Source organism: Fusarium poae (assembly GCF_019609905.1).
Source record: "Fusarium poae strain DAOMC 252244 chromosome Unknown contig_3, whole genome shotgun sequence".
NCBI lineage: Eukaryota > Fungi > Ascomycota > Sordariomycetes > Hypocreales > Nectriaceae > Fusarium > Fusarium poae.
In genome coordinates, this window is record NW_025408661.1 from 159,002 (window position 1) to 182,933 (window position 23,932).

The 23,932-nt window shown below is 48.0% G+C and overlaps 6 protein-coding genes across 6 annotated transcripts; 4 read left to right on the forward strand and 2 right to left on the reverse strand.

Moving 5' to 3' along the window:
- Positions 1–2,337: 2,337 nt before the first annotated feature.
- On the forward strand, positions 2,338–2,922 carry FPOAC1_013676 (uncharacterized protein; the record flags this gene model as incomplete). The annotated part of the gene is made up of 1 exon (XM_044858017.1): positions 2,338–2,922. One exon carries the CDS (start codon positions 2,338–2,340, stop codon positions 2,920–2,922), a length of 585 nt encoding a protein of 194 aa, XP_044700841.1.
- A 946-nt stretch (positions 2,923–3,868) lies between these two features.
- Positions 3,869–5,785, forward strand: FPOAC1_013677 (uncharacterized protein; the record flags this gene model as incomplete). Its single annotated transcript, XM_044858018.1, has 2 exons — positions 3,869–5,660; positions 5,709–5,785. 2 exons carry the CDS (start codon positions 3,869–3,871, stop codon positions 5,783–5,785), a joined length of 1,869 nt encoding a protein of 622 aa, XP_044700842.1.
- Positions 5,786–6,549: 764 nt separating this feature from the next.
- On the forward strand, positions 6,550–8,399 carry FPOAC1_013678 (uncharacterized protein; the record flags this gene model as incomplete). The annotated part of the gene is made up of 3 exons (XM_044858019.1): positions 6,550–6,679; positions 6,746–7,354; positions 7,492–8,399. The coding sequence occupies 3 exons, from the start codon at positions 6,550–6,552 to the stop codon at positions 8,397–8,399; spliced, it is 1,647 nt and encodes a 548-aa protein (XP_044700843.1).
- A 551-nt stretch (positions 8,400–8,950) lies between these two features.
- On the reverse strand, positions 8,951–10,786 carry FPOAC1_013679 (uncharacterized protein; the record flags this gene model as incomplete). The annotated part of the gene is made up of 1 exon (XM_044858020.1): positions 8,951–10,786. One exon carries the CDS (start codon positions 10,784–10,786, stop codon positions 8,951–8,953), a length of 1,836 nt encoding a protein of 611 aa, XP_044700844.1.
- A 5,475-nt stretch (positions 10,787–16,261) lies between these two features.
- On the forward strand, positions 16,262–17,607 carry FPOAC1_013680 (uncharacterized protein; the record flags this gene model as incomplete). The annotated part of the gene is made up of 2 exons (XM_044858021.1): positions 16,262–16,643; positions 16,694–17,607. 2 exons carry the CDS (start codon positions 16,262–16,264, stop codon positions 17,605–17,607), a joined length of 1,296 nt encoding a protein of 431 aa, XP_044700845.1.
- Positions 17,608–20,703: 3,096 nt separating this feature from the next.
- Positions 20,704–21,730, reverse strand: FPOAC1_013681 (uncharacterized protein; the record flags this gene model as incomplete). The annotated part of the gene is made up of 2 exons (XM_044858022.1): positions 20,704–21,527; positions 21,580–21,730. 2 exons carry the CDS (start codon positions 21,728–21,730, stop codon positions 20,704–20,706), a joined length of 975 nt encoding a protein of 324 aa, XP_044700846.1.
- Between the last annotated feature and the right edge of the window lie 2,202 nt (positions 21,731–23,932).

A 23,932-nucleotide genomic window follows, 5' to 3' on the forward strand; every position in this document is an offset into this window, starting at 1 on the left:
CTCAACAAACATCGATCCACAAGATGTAAATCGTCACAAAAACACAACGAACCTCTAAATCAATTGAAATTAACTGCTATACTCTTCCTCAGACACTGAAACAACTATCTGACATGTTCTTGCGTTATGCCCCATCTTGCCGCATACTCCACAATGCCTTTCCTTCGCTTGCACCGACCTTCCCTGACTGCCACTTCTCAACGATTCTTCCACTGCCTGCCCGTCAACATTCATCTGATCAATCGCTTGCCTTCCTTCCTCTACTGTCATCACCCCTCTCTTCTGCAGTCTGGTTTTTTTCATATTCCGCCGCCGACTTAGTATCTCATTTGCTTGTCGAAGGTCTTGGTTCTCAGCCCTTAACAAGGCATTCTCGTGCATTATCGCCTTAGTTCCCTTAGCAAGAGACTTGAGAGCTCCTAGAATTGACTCCGGGGAGCTACTTTTGTGCCGCCTGATTCGTCTATCGAGGTATTCACACTGAAATTGTGCTTCAAGCACGGTCTTTGGCGTCTTTGAGACCCAAGGGGTTGAGGGGCTAGCTACCTCCTCGGCAGGCGTTGGGGTCCGCAGCCGCACATCAATCTTTGAGACCACACTTTCCGGGTCGAGAGGCACAAGCCCGGCTCCTCTAAAGGCTGATTTTATATTTTCCTCCGTCATTGTGGCCTGAAATGCGGCATAAAAAGCCGAGAAGAACTCGGTCTTGGAAACGTGGGTTATGGAGCATCGGATCAGATGCTCAATTTCTCGACCATACGCCTTCTTGAGTAGGTTAAAGCACCCGACATCGAGAGGCTGAAGTAGATGAGACGAGTGAGGTGGCATACAGAGCGTGATGATCTTGTTTTCCTTACAATATCTCTCAAAATCGATAGAGTGGTGACTTTCGTGGCCGTCGAGGATCAGAAGACGATAGCGACTATTTGATCGCTTGCTTGTACACCGGTCGAAGTGTTTTAGCCACTCGAGGCCTACCTCATTATCGGTCCAGCCATTTGGGCTCGTCGCAATGGCCCAATCGCCTGGGAGGTTGCTGTCTCGGTACCAGTTGGCGAGGTGATACTGGCCCGCACCAATGATGAACGGCGGGATCGCTCGGCCTTCCGCATTGATGGCCTGAATGATGGTAATCCATTCCCGGTTCCCAGGTTGGACTGATTTAGGCCTCCCACGCCTGTCTGTGCCTGTGACGACCATTCCGCTTGCAATGACGCCCATCATAAAACCAGTCTCATCAAAGTTCCAGATATCATCCGATCGGATGCCGTACTTGGCGACTGTGTTTTCCACAAGCCTAAACCAGTTTCGAATGATGTTTGGATCTTCGCACTTCGCTCTCTGACAGTCATATCTACGAAAAAAACGCGTCTTGAGCTCTCTGTGTCGCTTGACAAAGTTGGAAGCCCATCGCTTGCCGACAGGTGGCGCGTCGCGGTCGGCGAGCAATCGGTTGCCCATTTCTTCCACACAACGTAGTCTCTGGGGGAATCCTCGCGAATCTAGGTCGAGAATAAACTGAACTATGGTCTGCTCTTCCAGGTCAGATAGTTTGCGTGATTTGGGAGTGGCATCGCGTTGAGACTGGATGCCCTTCTGGCGGCGACCAAGGGTTTTCCAGGAGACTGTATATATGCTTGCTGCGCGACGGAGACTTAATTTTGGGTCATTTTGAAGAGCTTGAAGAGCAAGAAGAATATTCGCCTCGTTATTAAGCCGTGGCATTGTTGGTTGTTGAGAAATTCATGGTTGAATGAAAATTTGGGGAGGTTGAGGGATTTTTGAGACACTCGCTTGTCTGAGACACTCGCTTATCATGTACGTTAGCTGAAATTGTGAGAAGCGTTGGTTTTTGGACTTGCTTCGTGATGTCGTGCCTGTGTTCTCGCATGGAATTGAATCTGGCTCATTATCAACGATTATATGGACACCTGACCACAACGGTGAGCCATCTATTACGTTCCTGAAACTTTCATCTCATATGCTTCCATTTAAATTCCATAGCCCCTCACGTAGGCATACAAGTATGACTTACCCTAGACAGGTAGGTGGAGACAGGACGGCATGGCATGGTATGGGATTTTTCAACCGCACCCGACTACATAAAGACGTATCGTTGACTATTACATAATATACCATGAGCTTGCTTGCCGTGTTAGGCTTTATTACTATTTGTACCCCGGACGCAACCCAGCTCATTGTACATGTGCCTTTCCAACAAGATTCAAATCACCATTCGACCATTCACATAATCAGATCACTATCATATCTGAATAGTATCAGTTTTATTTGACATTCTTCAGCCGGCGCCACAAGGCTACACGCACCAATACGAACATGGCTCAACCACTCGGGAATTATCCTCTCAGCTTCTTCTATGAAGACGACTTGCGATGTCGAAGAATTGCAGAGAGCCTAGCTTCTTTCCATGGAGAAGCGATAAAACGTTCTGATACATATCATGATATGGTACATGCAGTCTTTCAATCAGGCAACATAGACGTTTACATCCGTGATCGACTCGAATACGGTTCACTACGAGTGATCTGGTCCTTTGACCCTAGATCCGGCACATACCCTACAAGAATAGAGATATCTCGCCGAGACATCGAGGCCCAAGCCTGCAAGGCATCCAAAGAGGAGTACTCAAAGGTTACTGGGATGTTAGCCAACAGTTTTCTTATTGGCGGCGTTCGCAAAGCCTTTCGATTTAGTACTCCGGAGAGCCCAGTGGAGACTGCAGAGCGACATGAGCCCGAAGACGACATAGCTGTTACACGCGAGCATAACTTGATGTTGCAAGGTGAACCAAACGACATCACCTTCCCATACGCTGGAGGAGCGTATGTATCCAAGGCTTCGTCCATGGACGTGATTATTCGTATTTGTGAAGAGATTCGAGAGCACCATATACTTTTATGATAGGACGGGAACATTTCACATTGGCGGGGTATTGTGTTCGGGGCGATTGTTTAGCAGCATCAAATCATTAGGAGCATAGCATATTCTAGTTCCGCTTCATTCCATGTGTTCTCCTTCTCTGACCGAGTGTTCTTTTAGTTGAATGAATGCAGAGCTCGCCACATGGTGACCATCCATTTCTCTCTCACCCGAAGGTTCGTTTCCAAAGGCTCTATGTGATGACGTTGTGCGACGCGTATGTGGCCCGTATCAACCTCTACATACTTTCCGCACAGAATGAGGTCGGCGGGTCGCAAGGTTCGGCATTGATAACTACATGAGACTTCCAGCATCGAGCCGCCTGCCTCAGAGGCAAAACCAGTTCCTTGGTCCCACTTCTTCATTGAACGGACCCTACTTTTGTGGGATGGTGTTAAGAGCTTATACTGGATATGTAATCCGTAACTCTGGTGGAGCTGCAGAATGTCAAGACTTCTTTTGCTCTTTCGCATTCCTCAATGCAACCTATTTTGGCCTGCAAACAAGCACTAATCAAAAAGGTCTGTGGCATTTTGTGGATTTTAAGCAGGACACAGAGCAGTAGAGATGTCGCCGCTTCGTACTTGGCTTAGTCGGCTGTACAGAGTCACATGTGGACTTACATCATGAGCCATCACACAGTGCCATATCCATATTGTCTGCGTCAAACTCTTGGGACGATTGGAAAGTCCCAGCCCGAAAAGCGCCTCCATGGCTGACATTCTAATCCTGCTTCTTCCCCTCTCGATTAGTCCTCCATCTTGGAAGTGGTAGATCCCTTCCGAAGATAGAAATAAGGCTGGCGCCCGTTGTCGCAAAACGTCCGCTAACAGACTTGTTGGTGACAAGGAAGGATATAACTCAGGTTTCAGCCCCTTTTCATCACCGCGTGGTCACTCATGTCATGCGAGGCTAAGACGACCTTGCGATGAAGTCTATCATCGTTGTTTCTTTGGTCGCTCTGGCTCACGCGAAGTGCGACTGGCCCAGTGATATAGGCGTATGGTATCCTAAGCCAGGCCAGATCTTCGGGACAGTCATAATGGACTTGGGAATAACTGAACAAGAGATCCAGTTGCTCAACCCAAAAATAAGCATAGATAGGATCTACCCTGAGGAACCATACAATGTCACATTCAGACCATCTCGGTCCGGAACGTGGACAGAGGGGTGTCCGTCTTCCCTTAGGATTCCAGATACATCGATACTAGATCCGTCGAATGCTGGACAAGAAACCCTAGTATCTACGTCGACCGCTGCTGCTACCGATAGTGTTGGTAGTGATGATGATAATCATGATGATGATAATCACGATGATGATAATGGTCGTGGTGGTGGTAGTGGTGGTGACGAGCACAGCCTCCAGATTACCCATACCATTCGTAAGACGGTAGCAACTGGAACCAGCACGACAGCCACTTATGGCTCCGACCTATCATCTATATCGACGGGGATTGATAGTCAATCTGCCGATGTGTCATACCCGTCTTCCACAAAGAACAGAGACAGTGGCAACGAATCTGAGGGATACCCGACGCCTGAGTCGATAAGTGACATGCCGACGAGTGCAGCATCGAAGCCCTCGGGGACATTGTCAGAAGATGGAGAAATTAGCGCTTCTGATACCAAATGGCCTGGGAAAGCTGATGGATCAAAAACTTCCGGGACCGCCCAATCGGCAGGTACGTCTGAAAAGACACCTACGATAAGTCAAGACCCAGAAGCGAAACTGCCAACAGCTTCGGAGGACGCGGTGTCATCATACGCCACTGTAGATGAAGAGCTGACAGGGACGCCGAGCCTCCCAGATGTCTCGTCCACCGGCGTAGGGTCTGCAACCACTGGTGCGGCGACAGAGAACGAACAAAGCCTGGAGTCTACACTCGCAACCTCATCTGTTCTGTCGTCCATTACCGGTACGACCAAACCAGAAACTGCACCATCGTCAACACTGTCACAGACAGACGCATCCAATGATAACGAAACAGAGAAACCGAGCGGTGCCTCGTCCAATGAAGAACGCACCACTTTGCCCGAAGATCATTCAACCCAGATACACTCAGCAGGAAGTGAAAAAGTCGAGTCATCCACCTTAACAGAAGCTTCAGCTACAACTACGACTGTATCACAGGCACAGGAACTTACTGGATCGAGTACAGATCCGAGCAGCACTGTTCCCACTGAAGACATCTCAAGAGAAACAAAGTTTACAAACTCGAATGCAGCGTCTGACCAGACTGTTACGTCCGTACATACGACGCCAACGGCGGCCAGTTTCGCCACTCCATTCGGTGACGGCTCGACGAAACAAACTGCCACGGGAGCCACAGGTTCGTCCGCAGAGACACAAACCACGTTAGTGACTTCCCCTTCCAAGGGCACCCCAAAGACCACGACTACAGCAAGCCCGTTCAGTTGGAATGAGCTGCGTTTGGCAACGTGCCTTTACGATCAAGATTTGATTGGACACGGACAGCTGAATGGGGATATGGTGCTGGGGATGATAGCCGATTTCTGTGATAGACCAGATATTGATAGCAGCATGAAGTATGGCGACAAATGCATCGAGGACTCTGGAAAGGATAAGTCCAGGGTTGACTACAAATTCAAAATCTGTCCTAAGAACCATTGCCCAAATTACGGTCAAAACATGAAAGATCCACAGGGGCAGGGAGGTTATTCTTGTACATATATCTTCTTCGAAAGGATCTGGCGTTTCTGTAAGTCTCCAATATCACGCAAAGGTTCACCCAGTTAACAGGTCTCAGGCAATGATAAAAACCACAACGGTAACGGAGGATCGTGGGACTCTGGATGTCTTGAATACTATTTGGAAATCGGATAGCTTATTACTTCACAAAATAGCAATGAAAGTCGGCATCCAGAGCGCTAAAGAGCAATTTCTGGGGCGCGATACCGATCGGGTTCTGCTTTCTTATCCTTTTCTTATTTCCATTTGGTTGTTCTATTTTCTTCATTCAAACCTTCCAGTCTCTTCTTCCCTCCTCTCCGTCCTCCTTAGCTCTCCCTAGCTCCTTAGTTAGTTTGTAACGCTCTTCGTCCTCGAATATCAAATTATATATCGGGAAACTATTGATTTGCACCCGAGGGTAGCTCATGCGTAGAACAAGTGGTCACAGAACGCTCTGCATATGTCACATGTCCCGTTGTATTTCTGTTTACGTGCAGTAGATCTATGAGACAATTGACCCTTGGGCCAGAACTTGATTCCAGTTATCGAAAGTGATCGATCGTACCTTGGCCTCTGTTTCGTTTCGTTTCGTTATGCACGTTGCCTTTTTGTACCATGGCGTTCGTTTATGACATAAGCATCCTGGTTAAAACGCCATTCGCTAGAACCGCTTTCTCATTACCTTTATGATCACTATCCCTGCCTTTATGGATGCTGTCCCTGAGGCGTGTATATGACCCAGTTCCCTTCCTTTTCGCTTCTGCATTTCCTAACGATACACTTTGTTTCTTCAGCTTCTTGTCGATCTAGAAAGTTCTATTTTCGCCATGCTTTCCCCTCCTCCATATGTGCGACCATAGATTTGGCATCTCAAAGTGTTAAATTCAATCATCTGGTCACATCTGGGAGCCTTCGCGATGTTCGGCCACTCTCTACTCGTCCTGGCTTTGGCTACTCTGGCTTTGGCTTGGCCTGTCCCGTACAATGGTCCAAGTTCGACCTGCAAGGCCGGAAAGCCTGTTCCTGTTCTTCCTGTCAACGGCGGTTGTGAGTGGTGGTCCATTTTCGGCCCTACAATCAATATGCTTTGTTTCTCACTAACGTCATTCACAGCCTCTGAGCTTTCCGCTCCTCCTCGGGGTGACACTCTGAAGCACATTGCCCTTGGCTTCGGTATTGAGAATTACAGCTGCGCTGATTCCGGTGGCAACCCGATAGCTGCGGGTGCTTTGGCGGTTCTCTACGATGTTACCTATCTCTACCCGGGTCAAGGTCGTTCATCCCTAACAGCACAGAAGTGGGCCTCCCTCCCCTCTGCTGTCCTGAATACCGGAAAAGTTCCTCTAAACCGCAATGGCGACGGTGGGGCTTTACCCAGCTATCCCTTCCCCACGAAACAGTCTCTCAAGGTCAAGAGCCTTGGTAAAAACATCCCCTATCTTGGTCGGCACTTCTTCAATGCTGCTGGTGTCCCCACCTTCGATCTTGACAAGGTCAACCAGCTCCTCGTTGCTAAGAAGATAGAAGGGATCAAGGCACCATCTTCTGCTGCAGCTGGTCCTGAAGTTACTGGTGCTGTTGATTGGCTCTACCTAGTGAATGCCGGAGGTAGCCAAGGTGTTTCCCGTGTCTATCGCGTCTTAACTGCAGGTGGCGCTTCTCACGGCTGCAAGGCCAAGGGCGTGGACAGCACCTCTTACACGGCTCTCTATTGGTTTTATGGTTGAGTTAGACCAGTCATCGAAAACAAGGCAGCGAGTTTGTGTAGGCTCGCAAATGGGTTACAACTGCATTCATATATGGATACCTGGATATTTCGAAATAATCCTTGATTGGTTGAAATGACATATAAGTATAAGTTGGCGGTACATCTGAGGCGCTTTACGCGATCAGCACGTCGCGTGTCTTAACAGGAGATATTGAAATCGGCTCAACTGCTGACAGCTTGGACATCCTTCACTTCTCGGGCTGCGGCGATTCAGAGAATTATTCACTTTACTACATTGCCGGCACGCCTGTGCTTGAACCCAGACTCCCGGCGGACGATGTATCTTCATGGGCGCCCGACTGGCGCGTGCAGTCTAGGCCGCTCGTGCTTTTGCCTGATCCCGGGTACAACGTAAAATCCCAGTTTGCAGCAAACCTGTCGAAAGCAGATTATTTTTTCGACGACGACAATCAGAGATTGCATGTTCGTGCACTTCTGGTAGATCAGATAGCTGGGTGTGGCTGGCCTTATTATCTATCTTTCTGCCAGGATCTCCAAATGACTGAGAATGACATTTTCGAACAATGGTACGAACTAGCCAAAGAGCATTTGGACAGTAATACCTTCGAGACTATGTTCTCATCAACTTTGGTTATGGACGCAAGAGTGACACTTACGGAACGTGGATCTCTAAACGTGAACCAAGATGAGATACCTACTTTATTTGAACATTGGAAGAAGGTGGTTGGCAAGAGCTCGGAGCCCTGGATTCCGGACGACGCCTTACAGTCGATCGAGGGCTTTGCACGCTACCGTTACCTTGCAGAGGAAGTCTGTCGGAACAGGGTAATGTTCATTACAGTAAAAGGTCGTTTAGGATTGGGGTCAGCCCATGCCTCCCCCGGTGCGGACATATATTTAATTCATGGCCTTAAGACACCGTTTGTTGTTTTCGAGAACCAACAAGGACATACCCTGCGTGGGGAATGTTACGTGCACGGCCTGATGGATCAACAAGCTCATGTTTCGGATTCAGACGTTTATCTTGATTTGATATAAGTATTAGTTCGTATTTCCAACAAAAACGATGAAAATGCTGATTTCTGGAGAAATGGACAGCAACTTCTTGGCACTGTTGAAGTGAGATTGTTATGTTTTTACCAAATTATTTGTACGCGAAACTGTTTTGATTCGTGACTAGATGATTGCCTGTACCTAACGATCTCCTTTTCAAATGATCTTGGGTGGCGTAACCATGAGATCCTATAAGGTAATTCTCCACTTCTGGCGAGGTCTCCCAGCATATATCTCTATGTAGAGATTATGGTTGTTATGTTTAGAACTGCTTTTCCTGCCCCCCTACTGCGGCTGAACTTGATACATGGGACCTTGAACACCATGCACACGAGGAGAAGATTGCACAGTATGTAACTACTCTAACTAGGTCGTTCCTGGTTCATAGATTATAATATGAGGCCGTATCGCTGTGAATGCACTATGTAAGTTCGCTTATTCCCTATTTCTGTCTTCGCGCATCATGATCTCCATCAATATAACCAAGTCAAAGGTGGCATAGCATACGGGCGATGTTGACTATGTCGTCAGATACACTAATAGACCACATCGTCATTCTCATCCGTGAGCAGGACGCCACCGCCGTCGGCCAAATGCCGCATGTATCTCACCGCGACAAAGCCCTCGGTCATCGCAGGGGCGAGTGTCGTTCCCGCCCCCTGAGTTCCAAGTAGGGCAACTGATGCGTTGCCGCCAGCAAATAAACCAGAAATCACGCTGCCATCCGCCCTGAGTACTCTTCCGTGCTGGTCAGTCTCAAGGCCGCCTTGCGTGCCGGCATCACCGGGAAAGATCCGGATGGCGTAAAAGGGGCTTTTACTGACAGGACCCATACATGGGTTTGGCTCCACGGTTGGATCGCCAATGAACTTCTGGTACTTGTCCTCGCCCCTATGGAAATGTTTGTCCCTACCCTGATCACACATTGCATTCCACTCGCCTACTGTCGCCTGCAGGCTGTGCTTCGGTACCCTCATTTGCTCAGCTAGGCCGTCAATAGTATCGGATCGTGAGAGAAAGCCTTGTTTGATGGCTTGTTCGGTCTGCCAGGCGCTCTTGAGGCTCCCGATAGGATACCTTCTGCTGTATTGCCGGTCAAAGACAAGCCAAAATGTGGCCGCTCCCGCGTCCTCACTCGCTCTCTTGTACATGGACCTCACTGTCTCACCGTAGGGTTGGGACTCGGAAAAGAAGCGACAGCCAGATGCATCAACGACGATGGAGAATGGCTTGGATATCGCAAACATGGCTTCCGTCACTTTTCCCGTCCTGGGATCGACCATGGTGGGAATACCCCAGACTTGACCAAGCTGTGCACTACCAGCACCAATCTTCAGTCCGGCTTGCAGCGCGATGCCAGCGTCCCCGTTAGATGCTAGGCTCCATTCAGCCCTGGTCGACATGAACGAAGTTGTCTCCTTAGTGGTTGTTCCCCCGAGGTATGCATCCCTCATTTTCTGGTTCTGGGAGAAACCTCCTGTGGTTAAGATCACACCCAACGATGCGTGTATGTTGACGTGTTCCTCACCGCCTCCGCGGTGAACTCTTGCTCCTACCACGCCTCCATCGTGATCAGATAGCAAGAGTTCGCTCAGCTCCCACCCAGTCCAAATCTCTACATTGTCGTGTTCCTTGCACACCTTGAGAAGCTGAGCGATGAGCGATCGTCCCATGGACATGGGCCTCACCATCCCCTTTGGAAGAGCCGAGGCTTCCGCAGGACAAGGTCTTGAAGAACGCAACCTTGTCAAGACCCGGAAGTCCTCAAACCTAGGGACCACAGGGGCACCATCTGGCTTCGGAAGGTACTTCTGGTAGTGGCCCAGGCTTGCCGCATCGAAAACCGCTGGGTCCAAGGTGCGGCCATGCTCGACCGCACCGTCAACGTACGGGTGATAGTCTGGGAACTGGGACGGTCTGGCCATCCATCGGAAACCCTGGTCTCTAAAGTATCTCATCATCTCGGGCCCCTGCATCAAAAAAGCGTCGAGGCGCTTATCACGCAGGTCCACATGAACGGCTTGTTCCTCAAGGACCGGGCTTCCAAGTTTTGCCACAGCATTGATGTAGCGTGCGGCTTGTTCTTTGCTTTCTTCGATGCCAGTTTCCTGCATGAGAAAATTGTTGGGCATCCACATGCAGCCACCGGACCTGAAAGTTGTGCCGCCAACATGACCTTCCTTCTCCACCAGGATGACTCTGAGCCCTTGGTCATGCGCAGCTGCCGCCGCAGCCAAGCCGCCGGCGCCGGCGCCTATGATGAGGATGTCGCATTTGGTTACTGCTGTTCGTTGATGGTTGGGCGTTTGTTGATGACGACCAAAGTCTTCATGTGCTGCGGCGCATGCCATCTCTTGGTCCTGCGGGGACATGGCTTGGTTCGTTTGTTCGTCGACAAGTTAGGTGGAAATGCGGTTCTTTCATAGGCTGATTCTCTTCCTATATCGAATTGATGTTATTGAGATGCCTTGACTTCATCTTATACAAACTATACGCACAGTTCCCGCGTCACCATTCACATACGTTCAGCTCGATCTACGGTGGTTATTGAGGCTGTTCAAAATTGGATCTCAGTCGTCAATATCGGGAGGAACTACTCTTGCACACTTTAGGCCGCACGACCGCAGGTCTCCCGTAACATCGAAGAAAGAGTGTAGACAAAATTGGCCGAGATTTATGCCAGGTTTAGCAGGGTACATATGGTAAGCACCAGTAGCAGTTGACCCTCGTCCACAGATGCGTCCGAGTTAAGCTGTCTTGTTACGATCGAATGCGCGGCAGCCCGTTCAAGAGGTACGTCTCTGTGGTAAGGGCATCGATCCAAAAATGCTCTCGGTCCTGAAACAGACAGGAAAGCTTGTCATCCCATCATATTCACACTTCCTGTCTCTACCGAACGCGTACACATGTAGTTTTCATCCGGATCACGATTGCTTGCTTGCTTGCTTGCTTGCTTGCTTGCTTGCTTGCTTGCTTGCTTGCTTGCTTGCTTGCTTGCTTGCCAGTATTCGTTCTTCTATTGTAAAGAAGATGTGAAAATATGTTTTGATTGATAACGCACGAGCTTACCAATGCTTGTTCACAATGTTGACCAATTACATGTGTTGGTGAGAAGTATTACTGTACTCGCAGTGAGGGGGAGCAGTTAAAGCGAAGACCACAATTCTCAATCGATTGAGAGCAGATCTGCAAAGTGAGAGAAAGTTGCCGGAGGGAGTTGGCAAGCATTCTAGGAAGGTCGACTCAGCTCTGCCTGGTAAACACACGCGTATGCTCTACGACAAGTTGTCGTGGAAGGAAGCCAGTGTAGTGGCGCAGCTTAGAACCGGAATGGCGCGACTAAACGGATATCTATATCAGATCAGGGCAGCACCAACAGATGAGTGTCCATGTGGGCGGGCAAAGGAAACGGTAGAGCATTTTCTCTTCCGATGCGTGAAATGGACGCCAAACATGGACGCACTACGCAGGCTGGCGGTCCATTCCATTTCCATCCACGCAGCCTCTTGTAGAATGGATGGGCGTCCATGTAGGCCCACCGTGGATGGAATGGATGGAAATGGACGCTAAGAGTGGGCCCGTGGAATGGATGGACGTGGAAATGGAAATGCGTGGACGCTATAAAGGGACAGTACACGTGATCCTCCCACCTATTGCCTCCCGGGCCTCCGCAAAGCTCATTTCAGCTAACACATCAGTCCCTGGCACCTTTAAATCCTCAAGAAGCTTCTCAGTGCTCTTAATATAGCCTCCGCAATGCCATGACCTCACCGTCTGTGTCATCCCGATCGTACTAGCGTCCAGCCTAGCACGATCGTCACGAACCATTCGACCACACGTTGAGAAGAGCCTCTCAACATCGGCAGACATAGGAAGGACAGAGAGCACATCGAGAGCCATCTGTGACAGACGTGGATACTCTTCCCGTCTCTCATACCAATAGCTAATAGGATCTAGGATATTCTGGTCGGACTTGTGGACGTCACGGAACCAATCGCTGTATTCGTCGCCAACAGCATGTGTAGAACTGCTAGCCGCGTCCTCGGCTTGTAACAAGGTAGTCATCGATGAAGGTGGTTGTAATAGAGTCGGCGCCTGACGAGATTCTTCACGATACTCGTCAAAGGGATTCCGATATATGCGCCGTTTCATCGTGACCGGCTCGCCGCGTTCTCGATCTCGAGAGATAATTCGCGGCTCGTAGTGAGACCGGTATAGTTCTTCTACAAGGGACTTTGCAGTTTGGATCCAGTCTAGACGGTCTGCCCACACGTCCTCGAAATATCCCCAACGATACGCTGGATGAAGTGCAATGGCGGCATAATAAACCGGCGTCTCGTCAAGCCGCGAGTAGTACTTGTCAAGCTTTTTCCAACAGAGGTTAATGTTAACCTTGAAGTGCTCGGGATCGGGATATCGATGGGCAGCAGCCTTATATACCTCCATTTTGCCAAGAAGATATTCATAGCCAAGAAGGGTATCCCACGGGCACCCATATGCCCCAATGTATCCTTCCTTCCGCTTGCGCTGCTGACCGTCGCCTTCGAGAGTAATCAAGACGTGCTCGAAGTGTTGAAGGACCTCGTTAAATAAGGAGATAATAGCCCAGTCCTTCTCCTCGAGTTTGTTCTCGTCCCTGAGGCAGAGCGGCATCTCGTTGCTTGACTTCTTTCCCCTCAATACCAACCCCTCCCACTCGCTCTTCTGCTCATACCAAAGGTCCTCAAGGAAGTCCTTTAGGAGAAGGGCACGCCGAATCATATAAAGAGTGGAAAGCCAACGGGTAACCACATCAATGATAACATCAAGAGGTTTTTTCGCTCGAACCACCGGATCGTCAGACTTGCTGTACACGGTAAGCTGAAGAGACCGGAGGAGATTGGTAAGCGAGTCCGAGCGGTGGATCCAGAAGATGAGGTTATGAAGTTTCCCAACTGGTCCTTTCCGTCTCCATAGCTCGTGGGACTTCGCGTCAAGGGCCTCGTTCCCTTGGATATCGTCCTCGAAGGCCTCGGAATCATGGCCAAAAGAAGTGCTTTAACGGCGAGATTGAGGATATGGCCAAAGCAGCGCAATCGCCGAGTTTTACCCTCGAAACCGAGCGCCTTCCCAATTTCTTCCATCGCAGTGTCGTTATTGCTGGCGTTATCGAGTGTGAAATATCCTACCTTGTGGGTTATGCCGTAGCTTCGAAGGACCTCGACCACGTGGGTGGCGATATTGTCACCAGAATGGCGATCGACAAGTTCAGGAAGGCCAAGCACAAGCTTCCCTGGCTGGCCAAGGGTATTGAGCAAGTAGCAACAGATTCCATACAAAGCGTGGCGATTATTCGACCTCCAACCATCGAACGCAATATGAAGTAAGCCTGGAGCTGTCGCTAATACTCGCTTGATCTCAGCCTTGTTTTCCTCGTACACCTGAAGAATACGCCTGCGGACGGTATTGTGGGTAATATGCGCTTCGATTGTCTTCACGAGTGGATTAAGATATTCGAAAGCGGCGCGGAGGTATGGATCTTCACTTTGTCGGAAAGAAGAGTTGCTGTTGATGATCCACGAGACTACCAAACGCTGGAAGTCTAGCCGATCAAAACGGCCAATGATCTGGTTTGCGATCTGCTGCTCTCGCGCGTCACGGGTATTCAACTTCATCATCTCGGCAATATTCCTCGATGGTGTCTTCTCCTTTGCTTTGCTAGGCGGCTTCCGTCTTCCGGAAGGGTCGCAGACCTTGTGGTCATTCCAGAGATGAATCTCCGCGTTCTGCGTACCGCTCGAGGCCGCCGAATGAGGGTTTGGCCTGCGACTGTCAACACAGACCTTGCAAACCCATCGCCGCTTTGTATCGTCATCGCTCTTCTCGATATCGTAGCCGAATTGCCATATCCACGACGATGTAGACGCACAGCGTTGGGATTGCGTGTAGCCAGGGAAGTCTTTCCAAGGGAAGAGGTCCCACGAGTTCTTCTTATCCTCTTGGTCTGGCGGCTCGAGCACCATAGAGCTGATAATTGGGCTCTCAGCCATTCTACGCGGTACAGAATGCAGTTGCATGGAGATGCTCGAACGCGGCACCATGACGCGAAATGTCCACGACCCAATAGCTGTTATGTTCTGTTTAAAAATACCTTAATTTGTATGTGAAAATGCCTGGTATATAGGTACTTGAGATCTCTACCGACCATGGCCAAGTTGGTCTACCCTGAATTACAGGGTATTTTAGGGACTAGGCTAGGGAACCCCCTACCAGTCCATCCCCCTGCTTCCATTTCCACCTATCCATTCCACGGAACCCTGGCGTGGATGGATGGATTATGTAACGGCCAGCTCCATTGAATGGATGGAAATGGATGCACGGACCATCCATTTCCACGCCGTGGATACGTGGACGGTGGACGTGGAATGGATCGCCAGCCTGGGCGCGCAACAGCCCTGGAGTTGGCACTCTTGCACCGCCACGAGGATATCATCCAGATCCTGGTTGATAATAACGCTCTTCAATGAATAAAAAGCCTGCTTCTCATGTTAGTCGTATTACAACTAGTCTGGTGGAGTGAAAGTAGATTAGACAAAGCTACTGTTGCGGTTCGCCTTGGTGAAAGAAACACCCTGAGAACGCGGATAGTTCCGGCAAGACTGGCCCCTGCAGGCAGAGATCAAGTATTGAATGAGCTTTACAAGGTTACTCAAGACTGGAAACAAAGTTCTTTCACCTACTATCACTAATGCGCAGATAATTTGCAACAAGACAATCATTGAATGTAAGATAAGCTTTCGCGCATGGACCGACGCGTAGCTTACGACAGTGCACAGAGCGCTGCAAAAATCGTGCTGTTAACCCTGTCTCCTTGGCATGCTTGCCATCATCGCATACTATCATTAGGTCGACCAATAGTAGCCGCCAAAATGTGAAATTCATGTGATTATATGTGGACGTATCCAGAATAGGTCCGAAATTTCTGGCTCGAAAAATCTTCCAAAGAAAGGCTACATGAGGTCGCAGGACCTTGTTCTCTGTGACGTCATTGTGGATAAGCAATCGACAACGAAGGTCAATCAATATCTCCTCTTGAGTGAGGTCTATTCTGGACGTGGAGGAGTGATGATATCTGCCCCATTTGAATCCATAATCAGCCTCCATGGAGATTATGCCATGTGCTTGGATATATTCCCGGCAGTTCTAGTGACGGCTTCGATATGGCTATTTGTGGACTATCGAGAGCCATTTTAGTCACATCTTGGTTTTTGCTCAAGAAAGCTAGGTCCTGATTTCGGTTGCCACTATACTAGGTCGATCTGTATCACTCTTGAATTCAATTTCCGCTCTCTATCGCTTTTTTTTCGTCTTTGAAGGATCCTATCGTAAGTTGTAATTCATCATTCAGGGCTCCCAAAAACCCGAACGAAGGATTTGTTGTTCAGACTCTATTATCTTGTACACAGGTACTCTGAATACCTCGTACTGACTATACGCTGTTAACCTATACGCCCTTGATACTCTACTTGAGCATTTTCTCTCTTAGAAGCAATGCTATCCGCATTTTCGGGACTTATACATCCCCTTTTCATTGTATGTCTATCGCGCTCTATGACATGTCATAGGTTATCCCAACTTTTCGAGACAAGGGTCTGATGCCTTCATCATAAGATATTAGCAGGGGCGGTGTCCTTGGCCGTCTACAGGCTCTTCTATCATCCTCTAGCTCAGCACCCAGGTCCAAAGCTTGCAGCGTGCAGTCAGGTAGGCTATAAGAACTCTCATGCTAGAACGTATAATAGTACTAATCGAAATAAACGCAGCTTTGGTTCATGCGAGCATGGACCAGCGGTCGTTACCCTTTCATCATGAAGGAATTACACGACGCATATGGTGATGTTGTCCGAATTGCCCCAAATGAGCTCAGCTTCAGCTCGGCGACAGCATATAAAGAAATCTACAACCATGCCTCGAAGAATCCTGGCGCTTTCTTGAAGAGTGAGATATTTTATAGGTCCGACCCGGCCACCACTCGCCCCGACATAGTTTTTGTCAAGGACCCTGAAGATCATCGAAATCAACGAAAGTCCCTCTTTCACGCCTTCAGTCTGAAGACATTGAGAGAGACTGAGAGCACTGTCCGCCACTATGTTGACCAGTTCGTCCATAGGCTTGGGCAAAACGGAGGCCCGAAAACCATAGGAGTTGATACCTCTACAGTATACAACTGGCTCACATTTGACATCATCGGTACGGTGCTCCAAGCAAGGACCTTCAATGGAACAGGCTAATAGAACCAGCTGACTTGACGTTCGGCAAATCTTTCAACTCCATCTTTGACTGGAAACCCAGTGCATGGGTTTCACTACTCTTGGACTTTACAAGTCACCTAACTCTTCTTCCAGTCATCAATCGTTTATCGGTACCCGGTTTTGTCTTGCCTTTTCTCATGCCAAAGGCTCTCAAGCAAAGTTTAGACCTCCATAATAAGATGACTGAAGAGATGGTCGAACATCGTATCAAACTAGGTGATTTACACGATCGAGAGGATTTCTTCGCCCAGACTATTCGCCAAGGAAACTTGGATCGGGTTCATCTCCGAGAACAAGCCAAGATATTGTTGCTAGCGGGGTCCGAAACCACTGCAACCTTCCTAAGTGGGGTCACTTACTTTTTGCTCAAGAATCCAGATACGTTAGCGCGATTGCAAACCGAAATACGAAAATCGTTCTCGTCCAGCCGAGAGATCACTGGAGAGTCGACATCCGGCCTGACCTACCTGAATGCCGTTATTGAAGAGGGTCTGCGCTTATTCCCACCGGCCCCCTTTGGTCTTCCCCGAGTTTGCCCTGGAGCTACAATTAATGGACTCTTTATACCAAAGGGTACTATTGTATCAGTCGACACCTATACTGTGTCACACGATGCACGAAACTTTCACCAGCCAAACAACTTTATTCCTGATCGATGGATAGATCGCAAGTGGAAAGTCAACAGGGACGCCAGCCGCCCATTCTCTCTTGGGCCTCGAGGCTGTCTGGGTATGAATTTAGCATACTTGGAGGCTAGAATGACGCTCGCGTCTCTGATATATGCGTATGACTTGGAATTAGTCAACCAAGCCATCGACTGGTTCTCGCACGTTACTTTCCAGACCGTCTGGAAGAAGCCGCCATTGATGGTTCGGTTTCATCCGCGAGATATCTCCGCTTAGCCTCAGCCATCGCAATAAAAAGATCGATTCCCATAAGGCAAAGTTTCCAAGAACGGATTTTTATCATGTAATCAACTGACTATCGAACACAGTCCGATTCTAGCCATCACATTCTTCAGAATACATACGTATAAATAACGCATTCACTTCCTCCTGTACTAGTTGACATGGAGTACAAAGAGTATGAATATTGAAAAGATACAATTCGCAAAGGGGAAAGGTATCGTGGCAAATTGGCGATTGCCCCGGTTGCTCAAATCCGCCCAGCCACCTTCTAACAAGAAGGTACTCGCTGTATGGAGATTGTTCTTCAAAAGCTTTCAGTGGTTGGACGAAGCTTGCCGAAACGGAAACCCACCTATCCTCGTCGGGAGCGCCTTAAATGACATTCTTCAAGGTGGCGCCGCTCCTCGTCGGAAAGCTCATCTAGCCCTCATCTGCCAGGGCGTTCCGAACCCAAGTTTGTTCAAAGAATGCCTACAGCCACACGCTATGCATTCTCATGGAGGAGTTCTTCAATACGATTATGCTTTTGAATCTCATAACATTACTCTGAACGCGGGCTGTGCTTTCACGGGTTCAATTGCGAATGCAATACATACAAGATGGCCTGAGCGATTGAGTGTGGTCTCAGGCCAAAAGAGGCAGTCCGCGTACCTTGTGTGGGAAAGAATGACTATAGAACCAACGCAAGCCGTATCCGGCCTTGGAAGGAACCTCGAATCTGACAACTCGGTGTCGAGAATATGCCGCATCAACCTGCAAGGATATAAAGACGACATAGGGGTAATATTCTGCAAGGATGCCTCTTTCTTGTTTCAATATGATTGGGACCGTTCCTGTTACAACGACTCAGACCAGTATGAGGCTCATTACCGGAAATATATCACAACTATCAATAATAGGAATGGTAAAACCATTGAAGAATGCAGGGCCTGCAATATGAAAAGAATTGAAACGCCGGAAATGCTGTAGAGGCATCTTAGTGGGTGGGTATATGTTGTGATGTCATTGTTCTTGAAGCTCTGTAGCCGGACCATGCGGGGCTGAATATGTTTCCTGCTTATATGTCAGCAATGACCTGGCCTACTATCATACGCAGTCGTGGTAGTAGTTCGATGAATTACCACTTGTGCTCTTGAGCAAGCATGCCTGATACTGAATTTTTGAGCTTTGTTGATTGAATGGTTTGCGTTGGCGGTGTGGCCTATATACCGAAACGCTCTAAGGAGTCTGGCATATAGAAATAGGTCAAAGTATAGGTTAAGTATGAAGTTAGCCGAGCTACAGAACTTTCTTACTTAGAATAATGAGCCCATGAAGTGTTGACTTAACGATGAAAAGTGGGACAGCAGATGCCGCCGACCCAAGAAAGCAGTGTCGTACGATACCGTTTAGGCCAAAAACAACTTACCCTATAACATCCTAAAGCTTTTATAAAATTGTCCAAATTCTAAAATAATTATTTCACAGGACGGTATACTTCGAAACACTAAAAAGTTTCTTTTTTTAATGATTTGAGCTGTATTCCTGTTGTAGCTACTTGTTATAGTCAAGAAACGACGCCATCACCGCTTGACCGCGACGGTTTTCTCTCATGGATTACTACAGTTCTTAGAGAGCGTGACGGTTCCCCAATTTGGCTAGCGTGGATAAATTGTCACATATCGTCACAAGGTTTGTGTGACTGGATATGAAATGTCCCCGTGCTTTGCGGTCAGGCATTTTGTTTACTTGATTGATTTTGTTCCTAGCGGAATAAACTTAAACAATCATGCCTGCCCTATGTCACGGATTTCTGATGGAAATAAGCGTAGTCTTAGACTTTGCTAGCATTTTGCTAGTGCCCCGCAAACTGTGCATTCCAGCGCGGAGACAAACCGCATCTTCGTTGGCTACCTACTCGATCTGATATCGAAAGGTGAGTGTTTACAAAGAAATAGCACGTAAAGAATAACTTCTCCCAATACATGAACCAGCCCGTTGACATAAAGAAAATCAGATTAAATTCCGTGTATAGCTGTAACGAGAACATACATCAAAGCGGTCACCATTCTGTGCTTCACCTACGTAAAATTAGCGATGCCACTATGATAAGTATAAATCTTACACTTGCGCCATATAGCCCGAAGCTCCGCCATACACGGGATAGCGAGCATGGAGAATATATTAGGATCATCATAACAGCCGCTCTGGAATAGGATAGAGAAGTTATGCTCCGCTTTTTTGAAAATATATGTCCATTCATATAGCTCGTCCATTTTTCCATCACTGTTTCTGAGATTGCGACAGAAAAGGCCCGCGAGGAACTCAAAATCACGTTCTGTTATTGTCGATTCTGCGTTACTGCATTCGATCGAAGCTCTTTTACTCATGCGTAGCATTTCTGTGCCATATGGTGTTGGGTTGGCGATCGGAGCTGTTGGCACAAGGCTATCATCTTTAGCAGCAATAGAGACCACAAGTAAAAGGAAACCAATAATACGAAAAGTCCCCATGGTTATGGGGAACGAGAATTGATAGCTGGTGAACATCAGTATTTAATCTTATAGGCAGGTAGCGGATGGCCTATTATGAGACAGGTTGTATGGACACAATAGGCTGACGCTTTGAGGCACAACTTATTACATCACATGTTGCATATGATGTCCCATATTGGTTATATTACCGGGACTTTGGCAGAAGCTGATTCAGATGTCTGAGAATGAACTTTATACTAACATGGTTGGCTTTCTGGAACAAATGTCAGCCGGGCTGGCCTAAAGCCCTTTTCCAGTGCCTACATACAATGGGGACGATGAACTCTGACTTCTATTGTTTGCGTCGGCGGGCAGCGGACAATCAAAATCAACGTAGCTACCCAGTTACAAAAGAGACGTCTTTTAATTTCCGAGATTCCGATAAGTCGAACAAATCGGGGTGTTAGGCAAGCTAAAAAGTGATCAAGACGAGGAAAATGCCTAATTTTGATCTGGAGGAAAAATTGTCTAGAGTTAGGGTTGTCCTAGTGATTCCAATCTATATTCTATGCTAGTGCCCTGACCAAGCTGAGTGATAACCACAACTAAAGAGCATATGAGTTGTAGCCAAAATGATCTACTGACCATGGCCCTGGGGGTTATCACGGGGAGTCCCACGATCGATGCGTCGCACAACAGCACCAAGAACAACTTTGAGTATTCCCTCACCAGATAGAGTGTGACTGTTGTCCGGAGTAGTAGAGTTCCATGTAGTCGTATCAACCATATCGCGGATACCCTGATCCTTAAGGTCATCATCTAGCTCGCGAAGAGCCTTTGTAGCGCCATGTTTGTCTCCAACCTGAAAGAATTGGATTCCAATCTGGTGAGGAGGTGCCTCAATCTGATCAAGCTTCTTAGCGTGGTGCACAATGATGCTTTCTGGGTCATCTGTGGGATATCCGTCGGTGATCACAATGATGTTAACAGGCTTGGTCGAGTCAATGTTCTCAGCGCGACGAGAGATGTGCGAAACATAAGGCTTGAGAATGCTATGGAGACGAGCGCCTGTGGGTGTTGAACCGCAGGGTCGGACGGATTTGAAGAGGTGCTGGACTTCATTGGCGTCGCGGATCTGGTAGTATCCTCCAGGGGCTTGTGTTCCTGATGTAACATTGGTTGATCGGTGATTCAAGAAGTAAACGTCGATGCCGTCGGGGTCGTGAGATGTACAGATTGGTGCTATGGTACTGAGTGCTTCGCGGACTTCCCTCCATGATCGACCGGTCATGGAACCAGAGTCGTCGATGACGAAGACGGTATCAAAGGTTGTGAGGAAAGCATATCTATCTTCGTCGCAGGTTACACTCGTGATACTGGGTGCAGGAGAAGCAGCTCGACAAGGAAGTTCAAGATTAGAAGCCTTGGTTGTTGATTCATAAGCAGGGGGTGCCTTGGTGGCTGGAGGGAGTGTTAGTGGTCAGGCAGAGTTACATGATGAGTAGTGACTTACGGATATCGAGGAAGGGATTGTTGCTGTCGTAGCTGGGAGTTGTATTTGAGTTACCCATGTTGAAGTCGCTATGTTTGTTCTTCAAGTGCGGAGTGGAGGTTTTGGTTGAGAATTTATCTTTAATGCGGTTCAACATGTTGGATGATACCATGGTGGATGATGATGAAGTTGCTTTGTTGTTGGAAAGAAGCTGCCCAAACTTTTATAGTCTTTGATCAGGAAATCGCGTTGGAGGGAGTACATCCAGTGTATTACCCTCTCGAAAATTGCTGTTTACATTAGCTGACAGCCGGGGATTAATAGTGTATGTGTTATAGCAGTTGTAATAAACTTGAAAGAGGTAAGGACTAAGAACGTCTGCTTCAGTAGCTGGACTATACTATGCAGTAAACAATTCGAGGCTCATACTCCGATGAAGAGCCCCAGTTAATCGAGTCAAAGTCTCAGACTCCCCTTAGTTCAAATTTTCAAAGTACCAAACGCTCTGCCACCTAAGGTCCTACCTTCCCGATTACCTACCTATTACCTAGTCCTATAATCTAGATCAATTTTTATACAATTGATTTTATCTACCACACCTTACCGAGGATTGACTTGATTTTTGGCAAGGGGTAGACTTGAATTTCGAAGAAATGGGCTAGCTTGTGGTCGTTTGGGACTTGGATAAGAGGAGGAGATATCAGTCCATATGGACAAGTCGTTCGTTGTTGGACGTTGGTGGTTTGACCGTAATTGGCTGTCATGATCGAGGGCCGAAAATGGACGTTCGGTCCTAGTGTGATTGGTGATGACGTAAGGTTTAGTTTATGTGGTGTAGGTGTGAAAGGTCAATTTTGGTCGCAACAACTAGCTTCGACTAATTTTGTCTCGATTGGGATCGGGTGTCCAAGCCTTCCCAGTTTTAGTGTGTGCATGACTTACACCCTTACAGTACAGGGTGGTGCGGGTCCAGCGTCAGTAGTTTCTTATTGTAGTTTTAATGGAGGTGCCCCAAAACGGACTAAGCGTGGCGCATGCCATATGCACAACCAGAGTCGAAATCAACCCCGCCAGGTATCAGACATAACAGAATCCAGGTATTTCGGCGTTCAGGCTTCGCAGATCCGTATTATAATGGACTTACAACCACTTACTTCTCATAAGAGCCACCTCGAACTATCTTCATCATTTTTTCCAGCCCTGCATGGGGTTTAAACTCACTTGGAATCACTGATACCCGTCTAAATGCTGTTAGTGAGTACGAAGGTCAGGGATCATCCCATCGTCGGCAGTACGCTGGGCATGCGCCACGTTTAGTCCATTTTGGGGCACTCTCAATAAAACTACAATAACAAGTTACTGACGCTGAACTCGCACCACTCTGTAGAAGCTAGTTTTACTACGCAGTATGTGCAAAGCAACATATAAACTCAAAATATCGTATTCTATACAACGCATCATACTGGCATCATGACTTTGTCTTTTCCCCCGTCCAATTTGTGAATACAAATATTTTCCATTGATCTCTCCTCCTTGTTCTTGATGTTCTGCTCCTTTGTTGTCTTGAGAGGCCTGTACTATCTAACGCTTTTTGTTGAAAATGCTGCCCCTCCCAAATCACTTTCGCTGTTGCGACTGCAAGCGTGATTTCAATAGAGAGGAAAGTCTTTCACAGCATTTTAAAGATAGCCCAGCACATACACGCAAAACATGCCAAAAGCGTACAGGATGTGACCTGTGTAAAAGGGCCTTCCAAAGTAGGGCTGCATTGAACCAACACAAAGCGTCGGTTCGACACCAGCCATTATGCCACATCAAATGTCTAGCGAGTGGTAAATGCAAGAAAACATTTGATTGCCTGTCGGCACAGCTGCATCACTTGGAAAGCGGAACTTGTCCGTCAAAGATAGGAAAGGAGCAGTTATATTCAGCCATTGAAAAGAACGACGTCAGGAGGATCATCACGACTCAAGGCTCAGGCATGCGACTGTTGAAGGACGGCGTGTCTGAGGCTTCGACATCATCGACAAGTAGGTAGTCCACTGCTGACTCCTACATCTACGGAATTCTTTGAGTCCTATCCATTACCAATGCGAAGTCCAAATTCAGGTATTTCGGATATTCTAGGCCTCAATGAAGCAATCAACCGGTGTTTAGGTGGTGTAAATGGGTTTACGCGATGTCCCCTTTGCCCATCCAGACGTACCCGCACATACGGTCCTAAGGCCCTCCAACAACACTTATCGTCAAGCGTTCATTCCAAGATACTCCCAACAACCGTGGTCCGGAGTATGCCAGATGAGATATCGTTCCATTGTCCCTTGGCCCTGGCGAAGGAGAGCAGTATAAGGAAACCCCCAGGGAATTTCTCGAC